Here is a 25,056-nt window from a genome sequence, read left to right as displayed (position 1 = left end):
GCCTACCAAGCAGGGGGCCCGGGTTCGATTCCCGGCAGGAGACTGGGCGTTGTGTGTCCATCATCATTTAATAAGGCCGATCGTAGTGACCGAGATCTAGGCGCTTCAGTCTGGAACCGTGCGACCGCTACGGTCGCAGGTTCGAATCCTGCCTCGGGCATGGATGTGTGTGATATCCTTAGGTTAGTTAGGTTTTAGTTGTTCTAAGTTCTAGGGGACTGATGAACTCAGATGTTAAGTCCCATAGTACTCAGAGCCATCTGAACCATTTAAAAATAGCCAGCATGGTAGCTCAGCGTGTTCTGTCAGAGGGTTTAGCTACCCTCTGTAATAAAAAAAATTTTAAAGACTGAGTGAACGGCTCAACGAACAACCTGAATGGGTGTCATTGGATGTCCGCCACGAACAAATTCAACGAACAGTATAGAACAAAATGAGATTTTTTAAAAAGTGGTCAGCATGACAGAATGTCAAGCCTAAGGGCCCGGGTTCGATTCCCGGATCGGTCGGAGGTTTTCTCCGCTCAGGGACTGGTTGTTTTGTTGTCCTGATCATCATTTCATCCCCACTGACGCGCAAGTCGCCGAAGTGGCGTCAAATCGAAAGACTTGCACCCGGCGAACGGTCTACCCGACGGGAGGCCCAAGTCACACGACCTTTACGATCTTTTTTACTTATCTGTTAGCACTGACAGCATTGTCGGTAGTGAGAGGTGGTGCATAAAAGTTGGTATTCTCGGTACACTCTCGACACTGTGGCTCGAGGAACGCTGGCTTCCGAAATGGAATGTCCCTTGCGTCTAACTCCAGCTACCATTCCGCGTTCAAAGTCTGTTAATTCCCGTAGTGCCGCCATAATCATACCCGAAAAACTTTTCACATGAATCATCTGAGTACAAATGACAGCTCCGCCAATGTACTGCCCTTTCACACTCTGTGTACGAGATACTACCGCCATCCGTATATGTTCATATCGGTATCCGATGACTTTTGCCACCTCAATGTAAGTGATATTACAGGCCTTGGTACGCCCAGGAGGTGTGCTCAGAGTAGTAGCCTGTTTATGCGCCACTTGGGGACCTACGTCCAGTCATATCTTCCATTTATGATTATTGAGGAAGCGGTTACGTTGTAAATTTCATGATTTCCTGGTTGTGTGCCAGACCTGGCCTGTAGTAGAAATCATAGCCTTGAGCAGCCAACACTAGGACATCCCATAGAAAAGGTGGCAGCGAGGTAACTGAAGGTTGTTGCTTTGAATCAGTATGTGTGGCGTGCTCAGATGCTTAACTAGTCCTGCGTTGCGCCCGAAAGTCAGAGATCTGATTTCGAGTCCTGGCTCGAATTTTAGTTTATTGTATGTGTATGCATCTCAGCGAATGCTCAGACGCACAACGTAAGATTCACATGTTATTTTCTGCACTGAAAAGTGTTTTTCTTTTTTTTTTTAATTTTTGAGACTCATTTTGCCAGTACAGTAGGCGTCTTTCACAGAGAATCTGACAGTTTCGATTTTACACGCTTCACTCTCACTGAGAAAGAAGTTAATCGCCAGCGATGTTAATCTCATGTGGCTACATTTCATTATTCAACACGTCAGACATCATCCACACACGACAGCACATCCACTCAGTTAAGATATATGCGGTACTGTAAAATTCGCAGGCGTAAATATTCTTATCTGACTTAATTATCGAATTTTTAACCTGTGACCCATTTAGTTGTGCTATACCGTGGTACGGAACTTTCCTCTAACAATTTTACATCGTCATTTGATTCATCATTTAAATAACTCATGTGGTCATTTTATTGTTTTTACCAGCGTTGCAACTCGTTCGTACCCACACTCCCCATCAATCCACTCACATCACAGACTGTTTATTATCATGTTGGAATAAGGCAATAATCCCAGTTCCAAAGAAGGTAGTGTGAATTTTACCGAATCATTAATTTAGTCAGTCGTGGTTACAAAGTACAAATAAGAGTTATTTACAGAGGAGTAGGAAGACTGGCAGAATCCGACCTCATAGGGAATCAGTTTGGGTTCCGAACAAATTTTCGAACCCGCGAGACACTACGACTTATCTTAGAAGACTGGTTAAGGAAGGTACGTCTACATTTATTTGCATCTGTAAATTTAGAGGAAGCTTAGATTTAGAGGAAGCTTTTGACACTATTGATTGGGCTACACTCTGAAATTTTGAAGGCATCAAGGATAAAATACAAAGAGCGAAACATTATCTACAACTTAAACATAAATCAGACCGCAGTAATGAGAGGCATGAAAGGCAAGTAGTGGTTGAGAAGGAGAATGAGACGGGGTTGTAGCCTATCCCTGATGTATATTGAGCAAGCAGTTAGCGAAACGGAGGAAAAATTTGGAAAGACAGAATAAACAATAACTTTGAGTTTTGCCTGTGATATTATAATTCTGACAGAATTGTCAAAGGGATTGGAAGATCGGTTGAACAGAATGGACGGTGGCTTGAAAAGAGTTTGAAAGCTGAATGTCAGCAAAAGTAAGACAAGGATTATTGAAAATAGTCGAATCAAATCTGGCAACACTAAAGGATTAGAGACTAAAAGTAATAGATGAGTTTTCCTACTTGAGCAGCATAATAACTGACAATGGATAAAGTAGAAATGATGTAACATGCAGACTGGCAATAGCGAGCAAAGTAAGTCCGAAAAAGAACAAAATTTTAGCACCGAATATAAATTTAAGTGTTGGGAAGAAATTGTCTGGAATTTAGCTTTGTAAGGAAGTGAAACGTGGACGATAAAGAGTTCAGACAAGAAGAAAACAGAAGCATTTGTAATGTGTTACAAAAGAATGCTGAAGATTAGATGGGTAGATGGGAAAACTGATGGGGAGATAGTGAATTGAACTGGGGAGAAAAGAATTTTATGCCAGAACATGACCAAAGGCAGGGCTCAATTGATAGGACAAAACATGATACATGAAGACATGGTCAGTTTTGGTAAGTAGGGAAGTGAGAAGGAAGGGTGAGGAGGGTTAAAAATTGAAGGAGACGAAGCTTTGACTATAATAAGAAAAGTGAAAGGGATGCAGGTTGGCTTACACAGAGATGAAGAGGCCTGCACAGGACACACTAACACGAAGATCTGCTTCACTAGTTGCGAACATTCAACTACTAATATGTAGCTCTCGTCCAGTGCTGGGAACAGCTTGCTTTTCAAAAAAATGGTTCAAATGGCTCTGAGCACTATGGGACTCAACTGCTGAGGTCATTAGTCCCCTAGAACTTAGAACTAGTTAAACCTAACTAACCTAAGGACATCACAAACATCCATGCCCGAGGCAGGATTCGAACCTGCGACCGCAGCGGTCTTGCGGTTCCAGACTGCAGCGCCTTTAACCGCACGGCCACTTCGGCCGGCTTTGCTTTTCCCAGTATATTCTTTCGTGACTGAACGTTCGTGCTGTCGTTAATCATCGCTTGCCTCGGCGCTCCCTCTTCTGGGACGTGAGGTTAACTCGAGACGTCCTCTGGCGTCAGTGTTCGACTTGGTTTATTGAGTTGCACATGTTTAAAGTTACATCTTCAATAAGACGCGGCCAAAGGAAATTTCTTGCTCTTGTGACTCACTTCACGTTACCCGCGCGAAATACTGCCATTTATCTTCGCGAGTACTACGCACTGAGTAAAAACGGTGGCCGCCGGTCTACTTTGTTCCAGTGCCAAAAACAAAACATAATGGAGTTGCTGAGGTCACTTAAATTGTCTGTCATGAGTATGTGTGCAGACATTATATTTAGAGAGTTTTTCCTCGACTTTTAGCCTAAGGGCTGCAGTAATGGCTTAAATTTAATAAAGGCATTAGTGGAATGGCATACTGATAGGTATGGGAGGCCAGCTGCCCTCCGCCTAGGAGAAAAAGAGTTTTCGCCGACCGAACTCGCGTCGTGCCCTCTCATACGGACGTACTAACTCAGTATGTTTGAAGAAAGCGAGAACACGGAATGGATGTTGACCAGTAGCCAGTCAGTCCATAGCCATTTACTGTGTCGTGAAATCTCAAAACTATTTTGTCATTCACCGTGAAACCAAGCACCATCTGGCTCATATCCTGGGCACGCTCTTACAGCGGTGACGCATTGTATGGAAAACGAATGCCTTGCTTTATAGCTTTTCTAGATATTTGGTGAACTTTCCGTTTTCATAGTATGTGGCTTTTTTTACTGATGCTAAACTTTTGATCAACATCCATCTAACTTCACGAAGGTACATTCCGTCCCTACAACTAAATGGAAGGTAGTTTGCTTTTGCCATACGGGTTTCGATCTTCAGTGCCCTGTAATGTAGGTTTCTTTTAACTCATATAATAAATGTATTATGCGGTAGGTACAATATGTCACTATGTACATTTTCCCATGTTTTTCGCCGCGCTGTGAAGCCGCGCGGGCTGGGGCGCCTCGTCCCGGTCGGTGAGGCTCCCCCCCTTGGAGGTTCGAGTCCTCCCTCAGGTATGGTTGTGTGTTGTCCATAGCATAAGTTAGTTTAAGTTAGATTAGGTAGTGTGTAGGCTTAGGGACCGATGACCTCAGCAGTTTGCCGCCCGTGGTGGCCGAGCGGTTCTAGGCGCTTCAGACTGGAACCGCGCGACCGTTACGGTCGCAGGTTCGAATCCTGCCTCGGGCATGGATGTGTGTGATGTTCTTAGGTTAGTTAGGTTTAACTAGTTCTAAGTTCTATGGGAGTGATGACCTCAGATGTTAAGTCCCATAGTGCTCAGAGCCATTTGAACAATTTTGAACCTCAGCAGTTTGGTCCCATAAGACCTTACCACAATTTTTTCCATGTTTTCCTCTTGTTTTTCCGATTAGAAACAACTTTTGTAACACAAAATTTGGGAAGTAAATTAATCGTTTGGTGTTACTTACGATTTCCAATGTTGTTTGTACATATGTGGTGTCCTGGAGGTGTGTTCATTCGGTTTCCATGCTCCAGCTGGGCGATTTCCAGTTTTTTTCATCCTCATTGGTCACAACCCATCACTTGCACCTTGCACTTTTCACTTTATGATCAACATGTCTGTTTACAATGTGTAATGGTGTCGACTGTCGGTGTGTGTTTATCTTTCGTCGTGTGTGTGTGTGTGTGTGTGTGTGTGTGTGTGTGTGTGTGTGTGTGTGTTTCCTTGTGAGAGCTGTGTGATAAATGTGGATGAAAGAAGCCGGAAATCGGTCAGTTGGAGCATGGAGACCGAATGAAAACATCTCCAGGACCGCGTATGTGGATTAACTACATTGGAAATCGTAAGTAACACCAAACGATAACTTAACGTCCCTTCCCGAAATTTGTGCTACAAAAGTTGTTTCTAATCTGAAAAACAAGAGAAAAACGCCTGAAAATGTACATAGTAACACATTGTAATGTGTATTACAGACCACTGAAAATGCTTCATAAATAAAAGAAGCAAAACGTGTACGGCGAATACAAACTGCCTTTCCTTTAATTGCAAAGACAGAACATACTTCCATAAATTTTGAAGTAACTAAGAAACGACGGGAAACGGAAAAAAAGACGATCCCTCTAACTACAAACAAAAAAAAAATTTAGTCAGCTAGATAGTGAAAGGAAAATGCACCCTATTGCAGAGACGTTTAATAGTTCCTTCGCAAAGCCCTCTTTGACACCAGTTGTGCCAACGGCCTTTTGCAAATTTTTTGGATACATGAGAGCGAAGTGAACTTCGTCAACGGTTTAACATTTTATATAAGAAATGAGAAAGTATCTGGCATCTCTGAATCCTGTGAAGAAATGGAAACTGAATTGCAAGTACAAATAAAAGTTCATCAATTTTTTTTCTCAAACAGCGAAAGCTAATGTGGCCATACAATCAGGACCACCAATATTAAGGTCACTGTTAGTGATGCTACGTAGCCTTAATGTAGTGTCCGAATCGCGTGTCACCGGTAGCTAGGTACGCGACGGTAAAGTCATTAGACGCCTATTCGTGAGGATCAGAGTTGAAATCTATATCTGACCATTCAGATTTCGGCTTTCTGCAGTTTTCTTAAATATCGGTATAGTTCCGACGAAAAAACATCAGCCTACTTCTTGTCTTCCCCTTCTTCAATCTAACGTTGTGTACCGCCCCCAGTGTCGATACGGTGATAACCGCAATCTTCCATCACTTACATAATGTGCTCTGGCATGTTAGATAATTTTTTATGAACATCATTAACAAAAAAGAGATTCCGAGATCGGATAGTCAAAGAAGCTAATCTTGAAAAATGTTCGGATATGAGCGATTTGTGTGTGGCTGTGCGTTAACGTCTAGCCGTACGCACTGTATTGCTGAAAGCACCAGTTTCTGAATGATGTGTATTTTACATCGTTTGCATTATTCAAATTTTCTTCAAAGATAAATCGAAGTTGACAAGAGTTTGATCAGTAAATTTTTATAATAGGAATCCGTAAGCTAATGGAAATGCAGATGTAGTTGAAGACAAAACGATGTTAACTATGTACGAGTATACGTATGAATTATGGCAACTGATCAAATTAAGTAGTATTACTCACCACGTCCTCGAATGCGTAAAGAAATATTTTAATATTTTTTGCGGCCATCAGAAATGTATACTACATTGGCCTTAATTCATTTGCATTTCGATTTTGGGCTGCCATAGAACCCTTAAACAATGCTCTAATAAATTCCAAAAATTACTTTCAGCACACTCCAGGCAAACCTAGTGCATTTCAAATTGTACGCCGTTTTATAAATCACGTGATAGCAGACTACGTTAGAGAGAAGTGAAATGACGCTGCTCATTTTCTATTAGGACCGTAATTTCTTTTGGGATATTCGCGTTATTAAAACTACGCCAAACGTATTGTATTAAACGCATTGTAATTCCCAGGAGATCTTAATATTGACAACGGTTGACAAAGTTGCAGATAAAACAAATCATTCAAAGATTATCAGGTGCACGGAAAGTACTTATTGCAGCGTTTTAAGTAAAAGAAAAAGTTAAATTCCGTTTTCAGAAGTCCCCAAATCATGTCAGTGAACTTATTTTCCCTGTGACATTATGTAGAGATCATTTGCGGTTGCCTTGCCTTGGCTTTTTATTTGTTATTTTTTTAAGATTAAGATAGTAGAGTTCACAATAAATGCTCCCTTCTGTGACTCTTAATTACAGTTATTTCCAGACGTAAACATGTAACGGAGTAAAACCCACAGACCTTCATAGCTAATAAAAGTATCCATCACTGACCATATTCTCAAGCCTAACATGTGTAAGACGCCACTAATACTGAAAGAACGGTCCAGTCACATAATTAAATAAGAGCTTTCAGGTCTCCCTCTATTCAACCTGTTTCAGCTTCTTCGTAGTTTCTGTAAATCGATTACGGGTGAAGACGATCAGCATTAATATGACCGGTTTCCTCCCCATTCAAAACATGGGAGACATATAATCGCGTCGAAGCTGATTGCTAGCAACACAGCGTGCATCTACGGAACAGGGTGTCGACATGTTAAGATAATACTACGGCTATTCGGAAAGTAAGGAACGATAGATCGCGAAATGGAAACCGCAGTGAAAATCAAAACTGTTATTTGCAACGGTTAGCTACACCTTCCAGCTACTCCTCTGCACAGTTGCCGCTCAGACTTAGACATCTGTCGTAGCGTTGTAACAACTTTTCAATTCCCTCGTTGTAGAAGACAGCCGCCAGTGCTTTTCGACAATTTCCTACTCTGGACTGCAGCTCGTTGTCTGTGTCAAAATATTGTCTTCATAGCCAGCGGTTAATTCGAGCAGAGATGAACCTCAGGAGTAGTCAATGACGGGCTGTATTGTGGGTGATCAAACACTTCCCACCGAAAACGCTGCGAGAGCATCTTCATTGCCCCTGGAAAGTGCGGCCGAGAATTGTGTAGAACGAACTGCATGACATATGTTATGTGCACTGCATAGCTTCAGGCGAAATCTTTCGCCAGGCGCTCATACTTGGCAGGAGATGCTAATTTCTAGCCATTTTTACGTTCTCACTGTGAGCTCAGAACTGAAAAGAGCGACATGATGCGATCGACGGGCGTACTAGACACAGTGCCCAACGCATCTGTGCAAAGCTTCATCAGATTTTCAAATTTGGCTCAAAGATTCCAATTACCTTCCTCTGTAATGTGCAAAAGCTTGGCGCCCTGCGACGTCACCCGGGGCTCAGCGACACTTCAGTCAGCGAGGTTCCGACATATGAGAATAAAGGCCACATCTCACAAGTTTGTGTGAGCTTTAAGATGGATCAATGATGTCACATTGACACCAAATTTCACCACAAGTCTACCCAACGCCACTGTGGATGTGTCACACGATGAGAAGGTTGCTACATCCCTCTTAACCACATTTCACCTCTTTTGCCGTCTCTGCTATGGAGGTCAGAGCCGCGACATTCAGCGTTGAAATCATGCGGTTTTCTGGTAGGAGGCCAACGAAAGCATTTGAGACACACTGCCACTCAGAATTAACACAAAAGGCCTCAGGGGTTGGCATAAAGGGCGCCAATAAAACTACACCTGCCCTTGGCGCGTAGATTCCTACACACTTAGCTGTCGGAAACGACAGTTCGCAGTGCTATAAGCAACAGGACAGCGTTCTTGGCAACGTTAGACACTGCTGCCACCACCTAGACGTTTCAACCCTAGTGTAAAGACATCATGGGACTGCAAACTCATTGAACGCAATCTGATTCCTTTGAAGTATAATGTAACCGAAATTTTTGCTGTGGTGTACAGAATGGAACCTCTAGGGATCGTTAAAAAACATTCGAGGAAATTAGATCGTGATCCGAGGCAGCAAATGGATGTTGTGCTTCTTCAGCGCTTCTGTTTTGCGCGCTCCCCTGTGGCGTGATCACGACTGGGGAAGGGGGTGCTATAAAATGACGAATGGTCCTCAGTTCTACAAATACCCCCGATGGACCCACGCACCTTTGCTGAGCACTTTACCTGTTGGAAATTTCGACACAAATTTAGTTTCACGGCTGCTCTACGCCTGAGGATTGGTCAACCCCTTCGACAACCCTTAGGTGGGGTTTGCCTACCTTTGTAGCCATGTTCCTGATTATTTTCTTAGTGAAACTGACTTCATTAACAACGAGGATTAGTGCAATTAACAAACAATTAGTAATATCCAGCGACAAAATGTCTTTCGAGCAAATTATTGGGCCTATTGCTGACGAAAAAGATTCAGCCGTAATATCGCAGTTTTCATCACTGTTCTTCAATATTTACTACCGAGTGGTCCATAGAATGAAACTTCCTGGCAGATTAAAACTGTGTGCCCGACCGAGACTCGAACTCGGGACCTTTGCCTTTCGCGGGCAAGTGCTCTTTTCTTTCAGGAGTGCTAGTTCTGCAAGGTTCGCAGGAGAGCTTCTGTAAAGTTTGGAAGGTAGGAGACGAGGTACTGGCAGAAGTAAAGCTGTGAGTACCGGACGTGAATCGTGATTCGGTAGCTCAGTTGGTAGAGCACTTGCCCGTGAAAGGCAAAGGTCCCGAGTTCGAGTCTCGGTCGGGCACACAGTTTTAATCTGCCAGGAAGTTTCATATCAGCGCACACTCCGCTGCAGAGTGAAAATCTCATTCTGGGTCCATAGAATGTTTGCAAGCTTATCAGAGATCTTTTGATTCAGTGCTGTCTACTACATCACGACTTTATTCATTCGCAACATGGAAGGGGAGGTGTCTACATCTACAACTATATAGATAATCAGCAAGCCATCGCAGGGTTCGTGGTAAAGGGTACCCACTACCACCACTAGTCATTTATTTTCCTGTTCCACTCGCAAATAGAGCGAGGTAAAAATCTATGTGCCTCCGAAGGAGTCCTAATTTCTCGAATATTATCTTCCTGGTCTTTACGCGCAATCTATGTTGACGGCAGTAGAATCGTTAGGCAGTCAACTTCAAATGTCGATTCCCTAAATTTTCTTAACAGTGTTTCTCGAGAAGGACGTCGCCTTCTCTCTATGGGTTCCCATTTGAGTTCCCAAAGCATCTCCGTAACAGTTATTCATTGTTCAAACCTAGCGGTAACAAACCTAGCAGCCCGCCTCTGAATTCCTTCAATCCGACCTGCTACGGATCCCAAACACTCGAGCAGTACTCAATAATAGGTTGCACCAGCGTCCTGTATGCGGACTCCTTTACAGGTGAACCACTCTTTCCTAAAATTCTCCCAATAAACCGAAGTCGCCCATTCGCCTTCCCTACCATAGTTCTCACATGAGGGTTCCATCTCAAAATGAGGTATGAGAGGTCGCGAACCGTCTACCGACCTAACCTCCGTTCCATAACGTGGTTCTTCAACACACTACACCATGTTAGAGTGATGTCTCATGGGAAGGAAACCAGATTCATGAACCTCGTTGAATTTAGAGAGTAAACTCTAACGAATCCAATCTTCTTCCTTGTTCAGTCTAGAGTACTCGTCACTAGTAGCAACAAATATTTTATCTTAAGATCTCTAAACAAATAGCGTGTAGCACGAACTTGCCAAATGTACATCTAGATGATTAATCGACATTTTACACTTAAGCTTCGGGCAGAGGGTGCATAAAACCATTTTAGAACTATTTATCTACCATTCCACTAAATAACGGAACGTGGGGAAAATGAACACGGTCACGTTTCCGTGCGAGCTCTGATTTCTTATTTTGTCGTGAAGGTCATTTCTCTCTACGTCAGTGGGAATCAACAATATATTTTGGAATTCGGAGGGGAAAGTTGGCGATTGAAATTTCGAAAAAATATCTCGCCACAATGATAAAGGCCTTTGTTTTAGTGGTTGCTACCCAGACTTGCTTATAGTATCCGTGACATTCTCTCCCCTATTTCGTGGTGAACACAATTAAATAAATCCCAATCCTGCAACTTAACACGCCCTATGCTGGTCTGTCTCAGTTGTCATTTGGAGCTGATGCAGCTGGGATACTGCAACTTTTGCATTGTTCATATCTTTGTACTTCGTCATGTTTCACTGCCATATCTCAAATGTTCATCAAAACAATGCAAGCAATCACGCTTCGGACACCACCTTCGTGGGATGGTAATACTGATCATCGCATGGCGTCATTATCTTTTCTTAATTTACCGGAGAAAGTTCATGTCATTGTCCATTATTCAGAAATCGAGATACGGCCATTTTGTAGCGTTGAGGTCTCAGCAAACATTACACGCATTTTGTTAGAATAACAACTTTCTCGCAGTCTCAGGTATTTCATATTTTGATTTTTTTCGCTTACCACAGAGGTCTCTAATTAAAGCTGTGTGAAGAAAAATTCTCAGTTACTATGTTCTAAAATATGGTTTCCGTAAACTGATTTTCCAGTACCGTTTCCGGTTGGTCATGTAAACACCCCAGTATCGATTCTGGAAATATGGTTCCTGGTGATGGATTTCCGATTCCATAATCTATTCCGTCCACATGGAAACTTTGAAATGTTATTTACGTATGGCTGAGTTGAATGTTCCTTCTCGCTTTTAAAAATGTTGAATAATCTTGACAGCTAAGGAGAAGAAATATTAGACTGAACAAGAAATTACCTATTCCCCACATTTAAATGAAGAGTAATCCGTTTTGCTGATTAAACTGGAAAGAGTTGGTTTCCAAAGACAATTCGTGTAAATCCATATTCGATCAAGCTAGTAAAATCGAATCAGACCTTAACATGTAACTTCTAGAGAGAAAATCGGCTTCTAACTTTCAGTTTCGTCTTGTAATTATGTTGCATGTAACCGTAGAAAGTTTGTCACAGAAATGACATAGAAATCGATAAAATTATGTTTTCTTTTTTTACATTGGCGGAAAAAAATCACAACCCCAAGAAGGAGTTATGCGACATAAATGAAAGTTGGTAGGCGTGTTCCTACATCTGACATGATTTCTATTCAAATTTTGCGCCAGTCGCATACGACCAGCGCTAGTATCGTCACTATGAGGACGCAAATCAAGTTTGCTTCAAATACCCACCGTAACGGTCGTGAACGATAGCTACCTTCGAGACTGGACGTGGTATTTTGATGTTAGTCAAGAATGCCTTTAATGCGACAAAGGCGCTTTTACCAACACCCCACTGACTTTGAACGAGGTCGTGTAATAGGGCTAAAAGAAGCTGGCTGTTCCTTATGCGATATTGCAGAAAGTCTTGGCAGGAATGGGCCACTGTACATGATTGCTGCCAGCGATGGTCACAAGAATGAACAGTCGCAAAAAATACCGGGCTGCGGACGGCCACGCGGCACCACCGAGAGGGAAGACCATCGTGTTCGGCCTACCGCTCTGTCGCATTGTAACTGCAGTAGCAATTTCAGCAGCAGTTGGCACCACAGTGACACAACGACCTGTTACAAAGGACGCCCTGTAGTGTGCATTCCACCGACCCCAAACCACCACCATTTGCACCTTCAGTGGTGTCAAGCGAGAACTCGTTGGCGGGCAGGGTGGAGGTCTGTTGTGTTTTCTGATGAAAGCTGATTCTGCCTCGATGCCAGTCACGGTTGTGCATTGGACACACTGGATCTGCACCTGGAGTTATGGTTGGGATGCGATTTCACATGGGAGCAGGAGCACTCTTGATTATGCGACACATGCTGACTGCAAAATTGTACGTCAGCCATTCTTGAACAGCGTTCTAGGGAGTGTTTTCCAACAGAATAACGCTCGACCACATATTGCTATTGTAACCCACCATCCTCCACAGAGTGTCGACATATTGCCTTGGCCTGCTTGATCGCCAGATGTAACAACATTTCACATGTACAACGGCTTATCTCGCGCTTACATTAACCTGTGATCTTCCTATGTTAATCACGTATATTTCCTAGACAAATGTATTACAGACCTTTCATAACTAAATACTAATATTTTTTTGGTCTTTCGTTTTTTCCGTCGGTGCATTTGTAATGTTGCACAGTAACATATGTAAACTGTTACCTTGATCTGTGCAGAAATTTCCTTTATATGGACTTTTGAAATAGTACTGTTGAGACGTAGCAGTGATATGCTCTCACTGACCACACTCATTGATTACTACTTGAGCTACGTAGTTAAACCAGTAGAGTAAGAGAGGGAATGACAGTGGGACATATCATTAATGTGTGGACTATTGAATTCGAGATTAATTGGTCCAAATCGCTTTTTAATATGACCTTTGGATCGGCAGACAGTTAAATTTTAATTGAGCGCTGGCATCAGATGTGACTGGGGTGCGCTGGCCAAGTACCACCATTGCACACAAGGTTGGCGCCGGTGGCGACGCCTACAACGTGCTGACATGGCAAAAGTTATCAACCGATCTCTCATACACAGACAGCAGTTGACCGGCGTTGCCTGGTGAAATGTTGTTGTGATGCCTCGTGTAAGGAGGAGAAATGCATACCATCACGTATCCGACTTTGATAAAGGTCGGATTGTAGCCTATCGCGATTGCGGTTTATCGTATCGCGACACTGCTGCTCGCGTTGGTAGAGATCCAATGACTGTTAGCAGAATATGGAATCGGTGGGTTCAGGAGGGTAATACGGAACGCCGTGCTGGATCCGAAAGACGTCGTATTACTAGCAATCGAGATGACAGGCATCTTATCCGCATGGCTGTAACGGATCGTGCAGCCACGTCTCGATCCCTGAGTCAACAGATGGGGACGTTTGTAAGACAACAACCATGTGCACGAACAGTTCGACGACGTTTGCAGCAGCATGGACCATCAGCTCGGAGACCATGGCTGCGGTTACCCTTGACGCTGCATCACAGACAGGAGCGCCTGCGATGGTGTACTCAACGACGAACCTGGGTGCAAGAATGGCAAAACGTCATTTTTTCGGATGAATCCAGGTTCTGGTTACAGTATCATGATGGTCGCATCGTGTTTGGCGACATCACGGTGAATGCACATTGGAAGCGTGTATTCGTCATCGCTATACTGGCGTATCACCCGGCGTGATGGTATGGGGTGCCATTGGTTACACGTCTCGGTCACCTCTTGTTCGCATTGACGGCACTTTGAACAGTGGACGTTACATTTCAGATGTGTTACGACCCGTGGCTCTACCCTTCATTCGATCCCCGCGAAACCCTACATTTCAGCAGGATAATGGACGACCGCATGTTGCAGGTCCTGTACGGGCCTTTCTGGATACAGAAAATGTTCGATTGCTGCCCTGGCCAGCACATTCTCCAGATCTCCCACCAATTGAAAACATCTGGTCAATGGTGGCCGAGCAACTGGCTCGTCACAATACACCAGTATCGTGTTGTAGCTGCATGGGCAGCTGTACCTGTACACGCCATCCAAGCTCTGTTTGACTCAATGCCCAGGGGTATCAAGGCCGTTATTACGGCCAGAGGTGGTTGTTCTGGGTACTGATTTATCAGGATCTATGCACCCAAATTGCGTGAAAATGTAATCACATGTCAGTTCTAGTATAATATATTTGTCCAATGAATACCCATTAATCATCTGCATTTATTCTTGGTGTAGCAATTTTAATGGCCAGTAGTGTAGTTGGAAAAACAGATACCACGCTAAAATTCAATGGGAGAATCTTATGGAAATGGAATTCATTGACGATGGAAGTGGCTTACAAAACGCTCGTTCGGGCGATTCTTTTCTGTTCATCAGTTTGGGTCCCTTACCAAGTAGGATTAACAGAGGAGAGAGAAAAGATCTAACGACGGGCGGCGCATTTCGTCAGAGGATCGTTTAGTGCCGCGAAAGCGTTACGAAGATGCTTAACGAACTGAAGTGTCATACGCTACAAGAAAGGCGGTGACATAACATAGCGAAAATGAGCGTAAGGTGAGCAATGAGAGGAGACTTCAGTGACTTTGAAAGTAAAATTTTGTCAAACGATCTGAGTAATAGTTCAAAATGGTTCAAATGGGTCTGAGCACTATGGGACTTAACTTCTGAGGTCATCAGTCCCCTAGAACTTAGAACTACTTAAACCTAACTAACCTAAGGACATCGCACACATCCACGCCCGAGGCAGGATTCGAACCTGCGATCGTAGCGGTCGCGCGTTTCCAAACTAAAGCGCCTAGAACCGCTCGGCCACCACGGCCGGTTTGAGTAATTGTCCTAAGAAGTGTCGGTCGTACGTATAATCAGTAAGCCGTTCCTGAAATCCTCTATTCATTCACACAGTGAAACTGAAGATAACAGAGAGATGGCCAAAATACTGAATTCGGTCTTCTGAAAATGTTTCGCAGCCGAAGATCGTAAGACGGTCCCTCCTTGAAATCATTGTACGAACGCCAAAATGACATATTGAAATAACAGATCGTGGAATAGAAAAGGAACTACAGCCGCTTAGTAGTGGAAAGTCATCAGGACCCGGTGGGATACCTACGAGGTTCTGCAAAGCTTATGCGGAACAACTTGCTCCCCTTATAGCAGCAGTTTATCGTAGATAGATGGAGCACCGACGGGTACCTAGCGAGGTCATTTCTATTTTCAAGAACGGAATTATAGACCTATATCGCTGACGTCAATCTGTTATAGAATTTAGGGACATTTTTGTTTAAGGATTATGATTTTTGGGGGAGAGCGAAAATCTCCTGTCTAAAATCAACATGGATTCCACAAATAGAGATCTTGCGAAATTCAGGTCTTACTGTTCCTCAATGAGATCCATAGCTCTCAGGTTGATGCAGTGTTCCTTGTCTTCAGGAAGGCATTTGACAGGTTCCGCGCTGTCATTTAGTGAAAAAAATACGAGCTTACCGAGTATCGGACCAGAGGTGCAACTAGATTCAGAACTTCCTTGCAGATAAAACTCAACACGTCTTTCTTAAAGAAACAAAATCGACAGATGTAAAGCTAATTTCCCAAGGAAGTGTGATAGAACCGTTACTGTTTAAAGTATACATGAATGATACAGTACAAAGCATCGGAAGCTCCTTAAGACTGTTCGCCGATGGTACGGTTCTGTATAATAAAGCAGCAACGCCAGAAGACAGTATCGATTTGCAGAACGACCTGTAGAGAATTGATAAGTGGTGCAGGCTCAAGCTGTTGACCCTCAACCTAAATAAATGTAACATATTATAGATAGGAAAAGAAATCTGCTGCTGCACAACTACACTATTTATGACAAATTGCTGGAAACAGTATCTAACGCAAAATATCTAGAGGAAACTACCCAGAGTGACCTTAAGTGGGATGACATAAAACAAATAGTAGGAAAAGCAATTGCCGAATTGAGATTCGTAGGAAAAATCTTAAGAAAATGTAAATGAGCCACTAAGGTGGTGGCTTACAAGATGTTTGTGCAACCGATTCTTGAGTATTGTTCATCAGTGCGGGACCCTTACCAGTTAGGGCTGGTAGAAGAGATAGAGCAGATCCAACGAAGAGCGGCGCGTTCCACCGTGGGATCGTTTCGAAGAGAAGCGTTGTGCGTCACGAAGAGGTTTACTACTGAAATTTCGACAGAGGACTTTCCGGGAAGACTAGGACAACATATCACTTCCTCCCACATACATCTCGCGAAATGACCACGATGAGAAAATACGAGAAATTAGAGCTAATACGAAGGCGTACCGACAGGCGTTCTTCCCACGCACCATTCCTAAATGGAACAGGGAAGGGGGAGGGGGGAAGAAGAGGTAGCAGAAGTACCCTCCACCACATACTGCAATGTTTCTTACGGGGTGTAGGTATAGATATTGTATAGAACTAGAACTAACACATTCTACCAAAGTCTTCTGAACCACTCAGATTAGAATAAGTTAGAAGAGGCCAGGAACACAAGAGACATTTTTCACTGGTTACATTAATCTGGCCACAATTATGCTTTCCAAATGATAAAACTGGCACTTTTGAAGAAAGAATTATTATAAAATCCACTTCTATCATCGGATTTAGCACACTCTGAATTCCATAAAGTCGGATATCTTAAGAAATTTATGGTTGGATAACATTTTGAGCCAAATGAAGGAGTTACGCAGAACTTCTAGAATCGTAATTGGAGGATTGAGCATGCACATCGGACAAAAGTTGGGCAATGTTGAGTGTCGTCAACTGGACCGATCACTGCCGCGACCCAGCATGTGGAAACCGAGATTGACACCAGACCGATAGCTGAAAATGCAGTGAGTGTGAATCAGTACCAACGAACGAAGACAGAATAGTCTATCACAACAAAACACACAATACAGCAGAGTCTCAAACCCAAGTACAAATCCAGAGAGCGATGTAATTTCTGTAGCCAAGAGTCTTGTGTGAATTTGGCTTTAGTAACGAAATCCGAACAGTTCGATCCGAATGACTTGCCGGGTATGTATTTCATCCCACGTAACGTATTTTACGTGGCTACTACAATTGTAGCTGCCTTAGGATGATCTATGAGTCATCCAAACAATGTCGTCGCCACTCTGACTCCGTCTCCATGTCGCTGGAGTGGCTGGTGTTAGACTAAGTACATGTATTGACTTAAGAGGGAACTACATCGACTGTAAATACTTTTGTACCTAAACTATGGCCTTTCGCTGCTATTTCTGAACTTCTCACCCTACCCTCATGATATACAGGGTGTACATAAAGTCGGAGAACACTTTCAATTATTTATTGCACAAGAACCAAACATTGTACAGATATGTCATTTTGAAGAGAAACCCTGAAACTTTTTTTCATGTATACTGCCACAGCGTAGTTAGGTAATTCGCCGATAGTCAGGGCTAGTCGTAAACATGGCGAATTCAGGTGCGGAGCGAGCTTTCTGTGTGTTGGAGTTCGACAAAAACGAGTGTGCTACAGCTGTTCAACGGATGTTGAAAACTAAGCACAGTAAGAAGCCACCAACAAGGAAGGCCATTTACTACTGCCACAACTAATTCGTTACGACGGGTTACCTGTGCTCGGCAACGAGAAGCAGACGTCCCAGTGTGAGTGAAGTGAATGTGGAGCGCGTGCGACACACATTCATAAGGAGTCCTAAGAAATCGGAGCGTCGTGGATCCCATGAACTCGAAATGGCTCCAATGACAGTGTGGGAAGTCCTGCGACAGAAGCTGTCTATGAAACCATTCAAATTGGAGCTAGTGCAGAAGCTCAATGACGATGACGAAGTCAAGCTTTGTGAGTTTTGTTCGCAGTTGCAACAACTGAATGAGGATGGGGATGGCATTGTTGGTCGCTTAATTTTTAGCGACGAAGCCACTTTTCACACTAATGGGAAAGTGAACAGGCATAATTGTCTAATCTGGGATACAAAGCATCCACACGAATGTATTGAATTTTAGCGTGATTCTCCAAAGGTAAATGTTTTTCGTGCCTTGTGACGGCGAAAACTGTACCGGCCATTCTTCTTCGCCGAGAGCACTGTCACTGGATATTCCTACTTGGACATGTTGCAGCAATGGCTGATGCCTCAAATGAAATCGGACTCTGCGTTCATGTTTCAACAGGATGGGGTTCCACCCCATTTTCATCGTGAAGTTCGTGGGTGCCTGAACACGGAGCTGCCGCATCGGTGGATCCACCGTGCTACAGAAGGGGACAGCTGTTTCATGAAATGGCCTCCCCGAACACCAGATCTCACTCCGTGCGACTTTTATCTGTGGGGACACATTAACGATCTGGTGTATGCACCCCCTCTAGAAAACGGGAAGCGACTGCTACAGTCGACGATGCCATGCTGGGACGGGTATGGCAAGAATTCGATTACCGTATTGACGTCTGCCGGGTCACTCATGGTTCACATATCGAATGTTTGTATAAAAAAAAAAAAAAAAAAAAAAAAAAAAAAAAAAAAAAAAAAACTTTCAGAGTTTCTCTTCAAAACGCAATATGTATGACATCTGTACAATGTTTAGTTCTTGTGCAATAAATAATTGAAAGTGTCCCCGGACTTTATGTACACCCTGTAGATATTTGCTGTTTCCTAGACGATTATGTTATTGAAATAACGGTCTTAACTTCAGAGTTAGCAGTAAGCTCAATCTTTAACTATGTTATTTTATGTGTAATCAAGTGCAAAAAGTATTCTCACAATATTCAGTCTACATAAAAGGACCTCAAGACAATAACAAAAGCAATAATTGGGGCCATTGTAAAAATCTGCTTAAAAATTGGGGATACGAATCCACTATTATCTGAGCACATTTCCCCATTATGCACATTAACAAAACATTAGTAATTATTACGGCACGAACTCCATTCATGGCCATGGTACAAGGATCAGAAATTAAACAAAAAACTTAAAATTGTTTTTTACCAGACAATCCAGTTGTAGAATAAATGCCCCGAGAAATGAAAAAGATAACTAAAACCGAAATATTAAAAAAAAACGCAATTGAAGCAGCCACTTAATACTACACACCATACAATAAATGATTATTTAAATAACACAAATTAGATATTTAATGTTTTATCAGACGACCCTCAGTCAGTTAAATTCACGTTATACATCCGATCTGATAAAAAGTATCCGGACCCCCCTACGTAACGGGAAATTACCACTATATGTCACGAGAGGACGACTCGCCAGTATAAAAGGAAGGAGGGGGGAGGGGGGGGCGAGGTACTGTGTTCTCAGTAGAGCAGCAGAAACAGCAGAACGGGTCGTTCAGAAGAGCTCAGAGACTTCGAACGTGGACCAGTCACCTATGTAAAGTTATCCAAGCAGACTGTTGGTGATGTGATTGTGAATAGGGAATGCGAAGGAGCATCCAAAGCTAAACCATGACCAGTCAGATATCACGTACATACAGCCAGGGACCGTCGATCATTGTGGATAATGGTTGTAAAAAGTCGCACGAAATCAGCGGAAGGTAATTCCTAAATGCTACCAGAAGTTGAGCTAGGAGTTAAAAAAGTGTGGGGCACAATTGTCGAGCAGCTCATCAGAAGCTTCAAATTTCTGTAGTCGGTGCTAATCAATACTTGAGATGATCTGAACAGTGGCATCACTGGACAGCTCGATAGCTGAGTGGTCAGCATGACGGAATGCCGTGCTAAGGGGCCTGGGTTCGATTACCGGCTGGGTTGGCGATTTTCTCCCCTCAGGGACTGGGTGTTGTGTTGTCTTCTTCAGCATCTCATCCCCGTCGACACGCAAGTCGCCGAAGTGGCGTCAGCTCAAAACACTTGCACCAGGCGACTGGTCTACCCGACGGAAGGCCCTAACCAAACGACATTTCATTTCACTGGACAGTGGATGACCAGAAATGACTGACTTGGTATGATGGATCACCCTATACTGTGGGGCGATCCACATCATGTGTAGTGCCAACAGTGAAGTACGGAGGAAGTTTTTACGATATTGGGGGTGGGGTGCGGTAAGATATGAACACATTTGAGAGTAAAAGAAAATACTGCCCGTTGTAGGCTGTATCTTTAGATCTTGTATAAAGTCTACAACGCGCGACTTTCTTTTTTTAAGGAAATTTTTGGAAGCTGTGCACCCACATACATAAAATTTGATACCATTGTGTGCTGCGTTCAGTATAGGAACACTTCGGAGGCGATTATTGCTGGTATCAGCTTGACCATGCGTCCTCTTGTAAAGTAGCCTGTGTGAGGCAGTGGTCTGTGGACAGTATCATTCCTGAAAAGGACTGTCCTGCCCAAAGCCTCAATCCCCAATTCAAGAGCTTTGGGATGAGTTAGGCCGTTGACTTCACTCCAGACGCCAGTGTCCAACATCACTGCCTTGTCTGGTTTCGGCTCTTGAGGAAGAATGGGCTGCCACTTCTCCACAGACATTCAGGCTCCTCGTTGAAACCCCAGTAGAGTTCAATAAGTCACAAAGGCGAAGGGTAGACACATCCCATATTCACGTCCGCTAATACGATGTCAGGATACTTTTGATTAGATAGTGCACGTTTCTCAATATTCCATCAGCACATGCAGTAATATACAAAGAAGTTCGATTAGCTGCACTGCCTCGTGCGAGATATCGTTAATTGTGTACGCTCAATTCCCCTGTTAGTCTTATTTGATACGAGTCCCACTCACTTGAGTAATATTCTAAAAAGGGTTGCACGAGTGTTCTGTAAGTATTATCTTTTGTAGATTGATTGCTTATTCTAAGTATCTTACAAATTTACCTAAGTCTGACACCTGCTTTGACTACAACTTAGCCTATGTAATGGTTCCATTTCATGTTCTTACAAACTGACACTCAAGTATTTGTATGGGTTCACTGATTCCGATAATTGCGATTCATTGATACTGTAGTCATATTGTGGTACGTTTTTTCGTTTTGTGAAGCGTGCGACGTTTACACTATAAAAAGTTATAAACAGTCCGATAGGTGCTAAGGATTATAGACTTAGGGACCTACGAGAAGATTTTCTGGATGTACTCGAAAGAACAGATATCACACATTCATACAAAAGTATTGTTTTATCATACTCCATTGAAATCCCAGAGGATATAAAATGTAGACTGGCAATGGCAAGGAAATCGTTTCTGAAGAAGGGAAATTTGTTAACATCGAGTATAGATTTAAGTGTCAGGAAGTCGTTCTGAAAGTATTTGTATGGAGTGTAGCCATGTATGGAAGTGAAACATGGACGATAACCAGTTTGGACAAGAAGAGAATAGAAGCTTTCGAAACGTGGTGCTACAGAGGGATGCTGAAGATAAGGTGGGGAGATCACGTAACTAATGAGGAGGTATTGAATAGGATTGGGGAGAAGAGAAGGTTGCGGCACAACTTGACTAGAAGAAGGGATCGGTTGGTAGGACATGTTTTGAGGCATCAAGGGATCACAAATTTAGCATTGGAGGGCAGCGTGGAGGGTAAAAATCGTAGAGGGAGACCAAGAGATCAATACACTAAGCAGATTCAGAAGGATGTAGGTTGCAGTATGTACTGGGAGATGAAGAAGCTTGCACAGGATAGAGTAGCATGGAGAGCTGCATCAAACTAGTCTCAGGACTGAAGACCACAACAACAACAACAACAACAACAACATTGAAATCCCGGTCGACATACAACGTTTAGCATTAGCAGACTTGGTTGCAAAAGGCGAGTACAGCATTCTTCCACACAGGCAAGGTAATTTGTAAATTCCAGTCTTACTCAGTAAAAATTTGTCCTTTACTGACCCCAGAAAAATCTCTAATCGCAGATACTGGCGAAAAACCACTGTCATCTTAAATTTATGGAGAATTGTTGCTGTTTTAAACGAAGTATTGCCAATAAAAGGAAGAAAAGCTAGAGATTTTGCCGGTGTTCTATCCTCTTCGTCCGTTTCCGGTTTCTTGGTTTTAACTGATAGTGCCACGTTGATCTGCTGGGTAGCATATCCATTTTCCCTGAATACTGTCTTTAGGTGGACAGCTCTTTAGGAAAACTATCTGGACCAGAGACTGTGTGAGTTTTGCGCGCAAGTGTTTTAAGTACAGTCATAGTTCGTGACGGGTGATGTCAACTCGATTGTAAGTAAAAATCGTTACGAGTAGGCTTACGATAAACTGAATGCCCCAAAGAACCGTCATTCTTCCACCTAATCAAAAAGGCAGACTTCATTTTTCTGTATCTATATTATGAACCGGATGTTCCTGCGAATGGAGCTGGGGTGATTTTAAAATTCACAATATAGTTTCTTTCAAAAATTGGTTTTGTCGCAGTCGGAAATATCGGCAGAGCTTGTTGCAAGCGAACGACAGACACGTGAATTCTGACACAAAAAGTTTGCTGTAGACAGAACGCTAAAGCAACGCAAAAAATGAGAGAAAAAGAAAACGACTTGTAACCGGTTTTCTGTCTGCATCGGGATAACCCGGCAACTCACAACAGTGCGCGCGGACTCCGCAGTCACACGCAGATACCGCAGGAAGCGACAAGTACGCCCACGCCTGAAGGAAGGTTTGCGGGTTCTGGAGCACAGACTCGCAGATTGACGTTCAGGAGCAGGCTATCACAGATACATGTAACCCTGCTCAGTGGCACAGCACAGACAAGTGGAACCAACAGTTTCAAGAGGCCAGTGTCACAAATGCATCGTGCAAACTATACGAAGGAAAGCTCTGCATTAGTGTTCAGTATTGTGCCTAACGCAGACTCGTCGACATTCGCCATTCTCACACAGACTAGTAGTTATAAAATATGAAGCATAGGAGAATAAAAATTCTTAAAACAGTACGTGATCGAGATTTATCAGCGGTACTTTCCGACTTATAAGACAATTAACTGCGATTGGAACAAAATTTGGCATCTTCACCAAAATTTTGAGCGAAAGAGAAGATTCACTTTTGGCACTGTTAATTCAATTGTAAAAACGTTTCTGGTGCTCGAGCAAAAATCTGGACCATGTACAGTTCCCTAATAACAAGGTAAAAGAATGGGGGGCTATTGCACTTTACTTTAGTTGTTAGTCCATTCGCTCGGATTAACAAAGTACGGAGTCGCACATGTGCGTTATATTTGGCACCTTTATTAAATATAGTTGTGGAGCAACAGTAACATTTACAAGCCCTGCGCTTTGAGTACGTTATTTATATCTTAGCTGTCACATAGCTAATTTAACTTTTCATGCTCACGAACAGTTCCAAAAACTAGTGAGTGAATTTCAAAATAAAATTTATTCGCTGCTGCCTTTCTTTAAACCGCATTTCAGAATGTTGTTCTATGTGCTTGGAAAAAAATTATTCTGGAGGTTAAAATTAATTATCCAACATATTTCTGGACGTGAAGCCCTACTGTGTGTGATAACCAGATTTTAATATGGACGTACTTTATATTAAGAAAATCATTGTACTAAAAATAAGTCTAACTTTCAATATTAGTAGCTCGTATTTACGACTTTTAGTGCACTCTCGTTAAAAGAAACAGACATACTGACAACAATGACGAATGTAATATCCTGAACACTCAGTGAATAACAAGCATACAGGCGTCCAAGTTCTGCACAAGTCAAGTCATTTCGATGTGTCTCACCTGGTACAGGCGTGAAGTAAATGATCGTCGTCACCACTGACGCCAGTCCAACGAAAACTGCAGAACGCAGGAAGAAAGTCTTGCCCTCGGCTATCATTTTGCCGCTGTTGTCGCTTCGTATAGTCGTATCACAGCACTGCACTTGTCACTGACATCGGAGCGCAAGCCACACTGCTCTCCTTCCGCGCACGGTTGCGGATCGACTGAAGCTTGATGACCGCGCCGAAGCGCACGGCGTCCATGACGGACAGCGGCGCGCTCTCGTGGCCGTATTTTGAAACACGCACAAGCGCGTAGCAAGCCGTTTGCACCTGTACGAGGGCAATGTGTAGTTACGAGGAGCTGTGACGGAAGGTTGTCTTTAATCTTTATAGGATCGTTAAACAAGGCTCTAAAATTAATGAATCTGCTACCGAAACTCCTTTGCTAGTAAAAGTCGATTCCCTGTGTAACACACAAAAAGCGATAAAAAGCTAATTTCATATTTCTTCTTTTCATCTGGAACACATAGACCAACTAGTTGCCCAATGATGTAACAAAAATTTGTTACAGTATTCATCGTTCTATGAAAGTTATGGTGATAGAATCTGAATCATTTAGAAAACACGTAGAATCAAAGAGCATGCATGTAGTCGAAGACTAATGTACACAGATGAGCCAAAACCTTATGACTACCTGTTTAATAGAGTGTTGTTCCATTTTTCAAACACACTACAATAGAGATTCTGCTTGTCGTGGATTCTATAAGTAAATTTCCTTTACTTTACGTCTATGGTCACAAACTTTATGTCAATAAATTACCGGTTTCGGTCTATAATGGCAATCTTCAAATCTGTTTTGTAAACCGAAACGGGTCATCTGTTGACAAAAAGTTTGTGACCATAGACGTAAAGTAAAGGAAATTTATTCTCTATTCAGGTCACTGTTTTATTCGCGACAATGTCGCAGCTTATTATTCTCTTAAGTCCTTGACAGGATTCCTAAAGTATGATATCCACGGCTGGCCGGTGTGGCCGAGCGGTCCTAGGCGCTTCAGTCTGAAGCCGCGCTACCGCTACGGTCGCTGGTTCGAATCCTTCCTCGGGCATGGATGTGTGTGATGTCCTTAGGTTAGTTAGGTTTAAGTAGT

At 42.9% G+C, this 25,056-nt stretch overlaps 1 protein-coding gene across 2 annotated transcripts in view; it reads right to left on the bottom strand.

Moving 5' to 3' along the window:
* LOC124605808 (laccase-6-like) overlaps positions 1 to 24,117 on the bottom strand; it is a 422,826-nt gene extending 398,709 nt beyond the window's left edge. For both annotated transcript variants that reach the window (XM_047137715.1, XM_047137716.1), the window contains exon 1: positions 23,928 to 24,117. In XM_047137715.1, coding sequence (XP_046993671.1) covers positions 23,928 to 24,024 — 97 coding nt within the window. In that variant the 5' untranslated portion in view covers positions 24,025 to 24,117. The remainder of the gene's footprint in view (positions 1 to 23,927) is intronic.
* Between the last annotated feature and the right edge of the window lie 939 nt (positions 24,118 to 25,056).

The sequence above is a fragment of the Schistocerca americana genome, chromosome 3 (genome assembly GCF_021461395.2).
Source record: "Schistocerca americana isolate TAMUIC-IGC-003095 chromosome 3, iqSchAmer2.1, whole genome shotgun sequence".
Lineage (NCBI taxonomy): Eukaryota > Metazoa > Arthropoda > Insecta > Orthoptera > Acrididae > Schistocerca > Schistocerca americana.
Note: the sequence above shows the minus strand (reverse complement) of the source record. Positions and strands in the feature narration are given on the sequence as shown.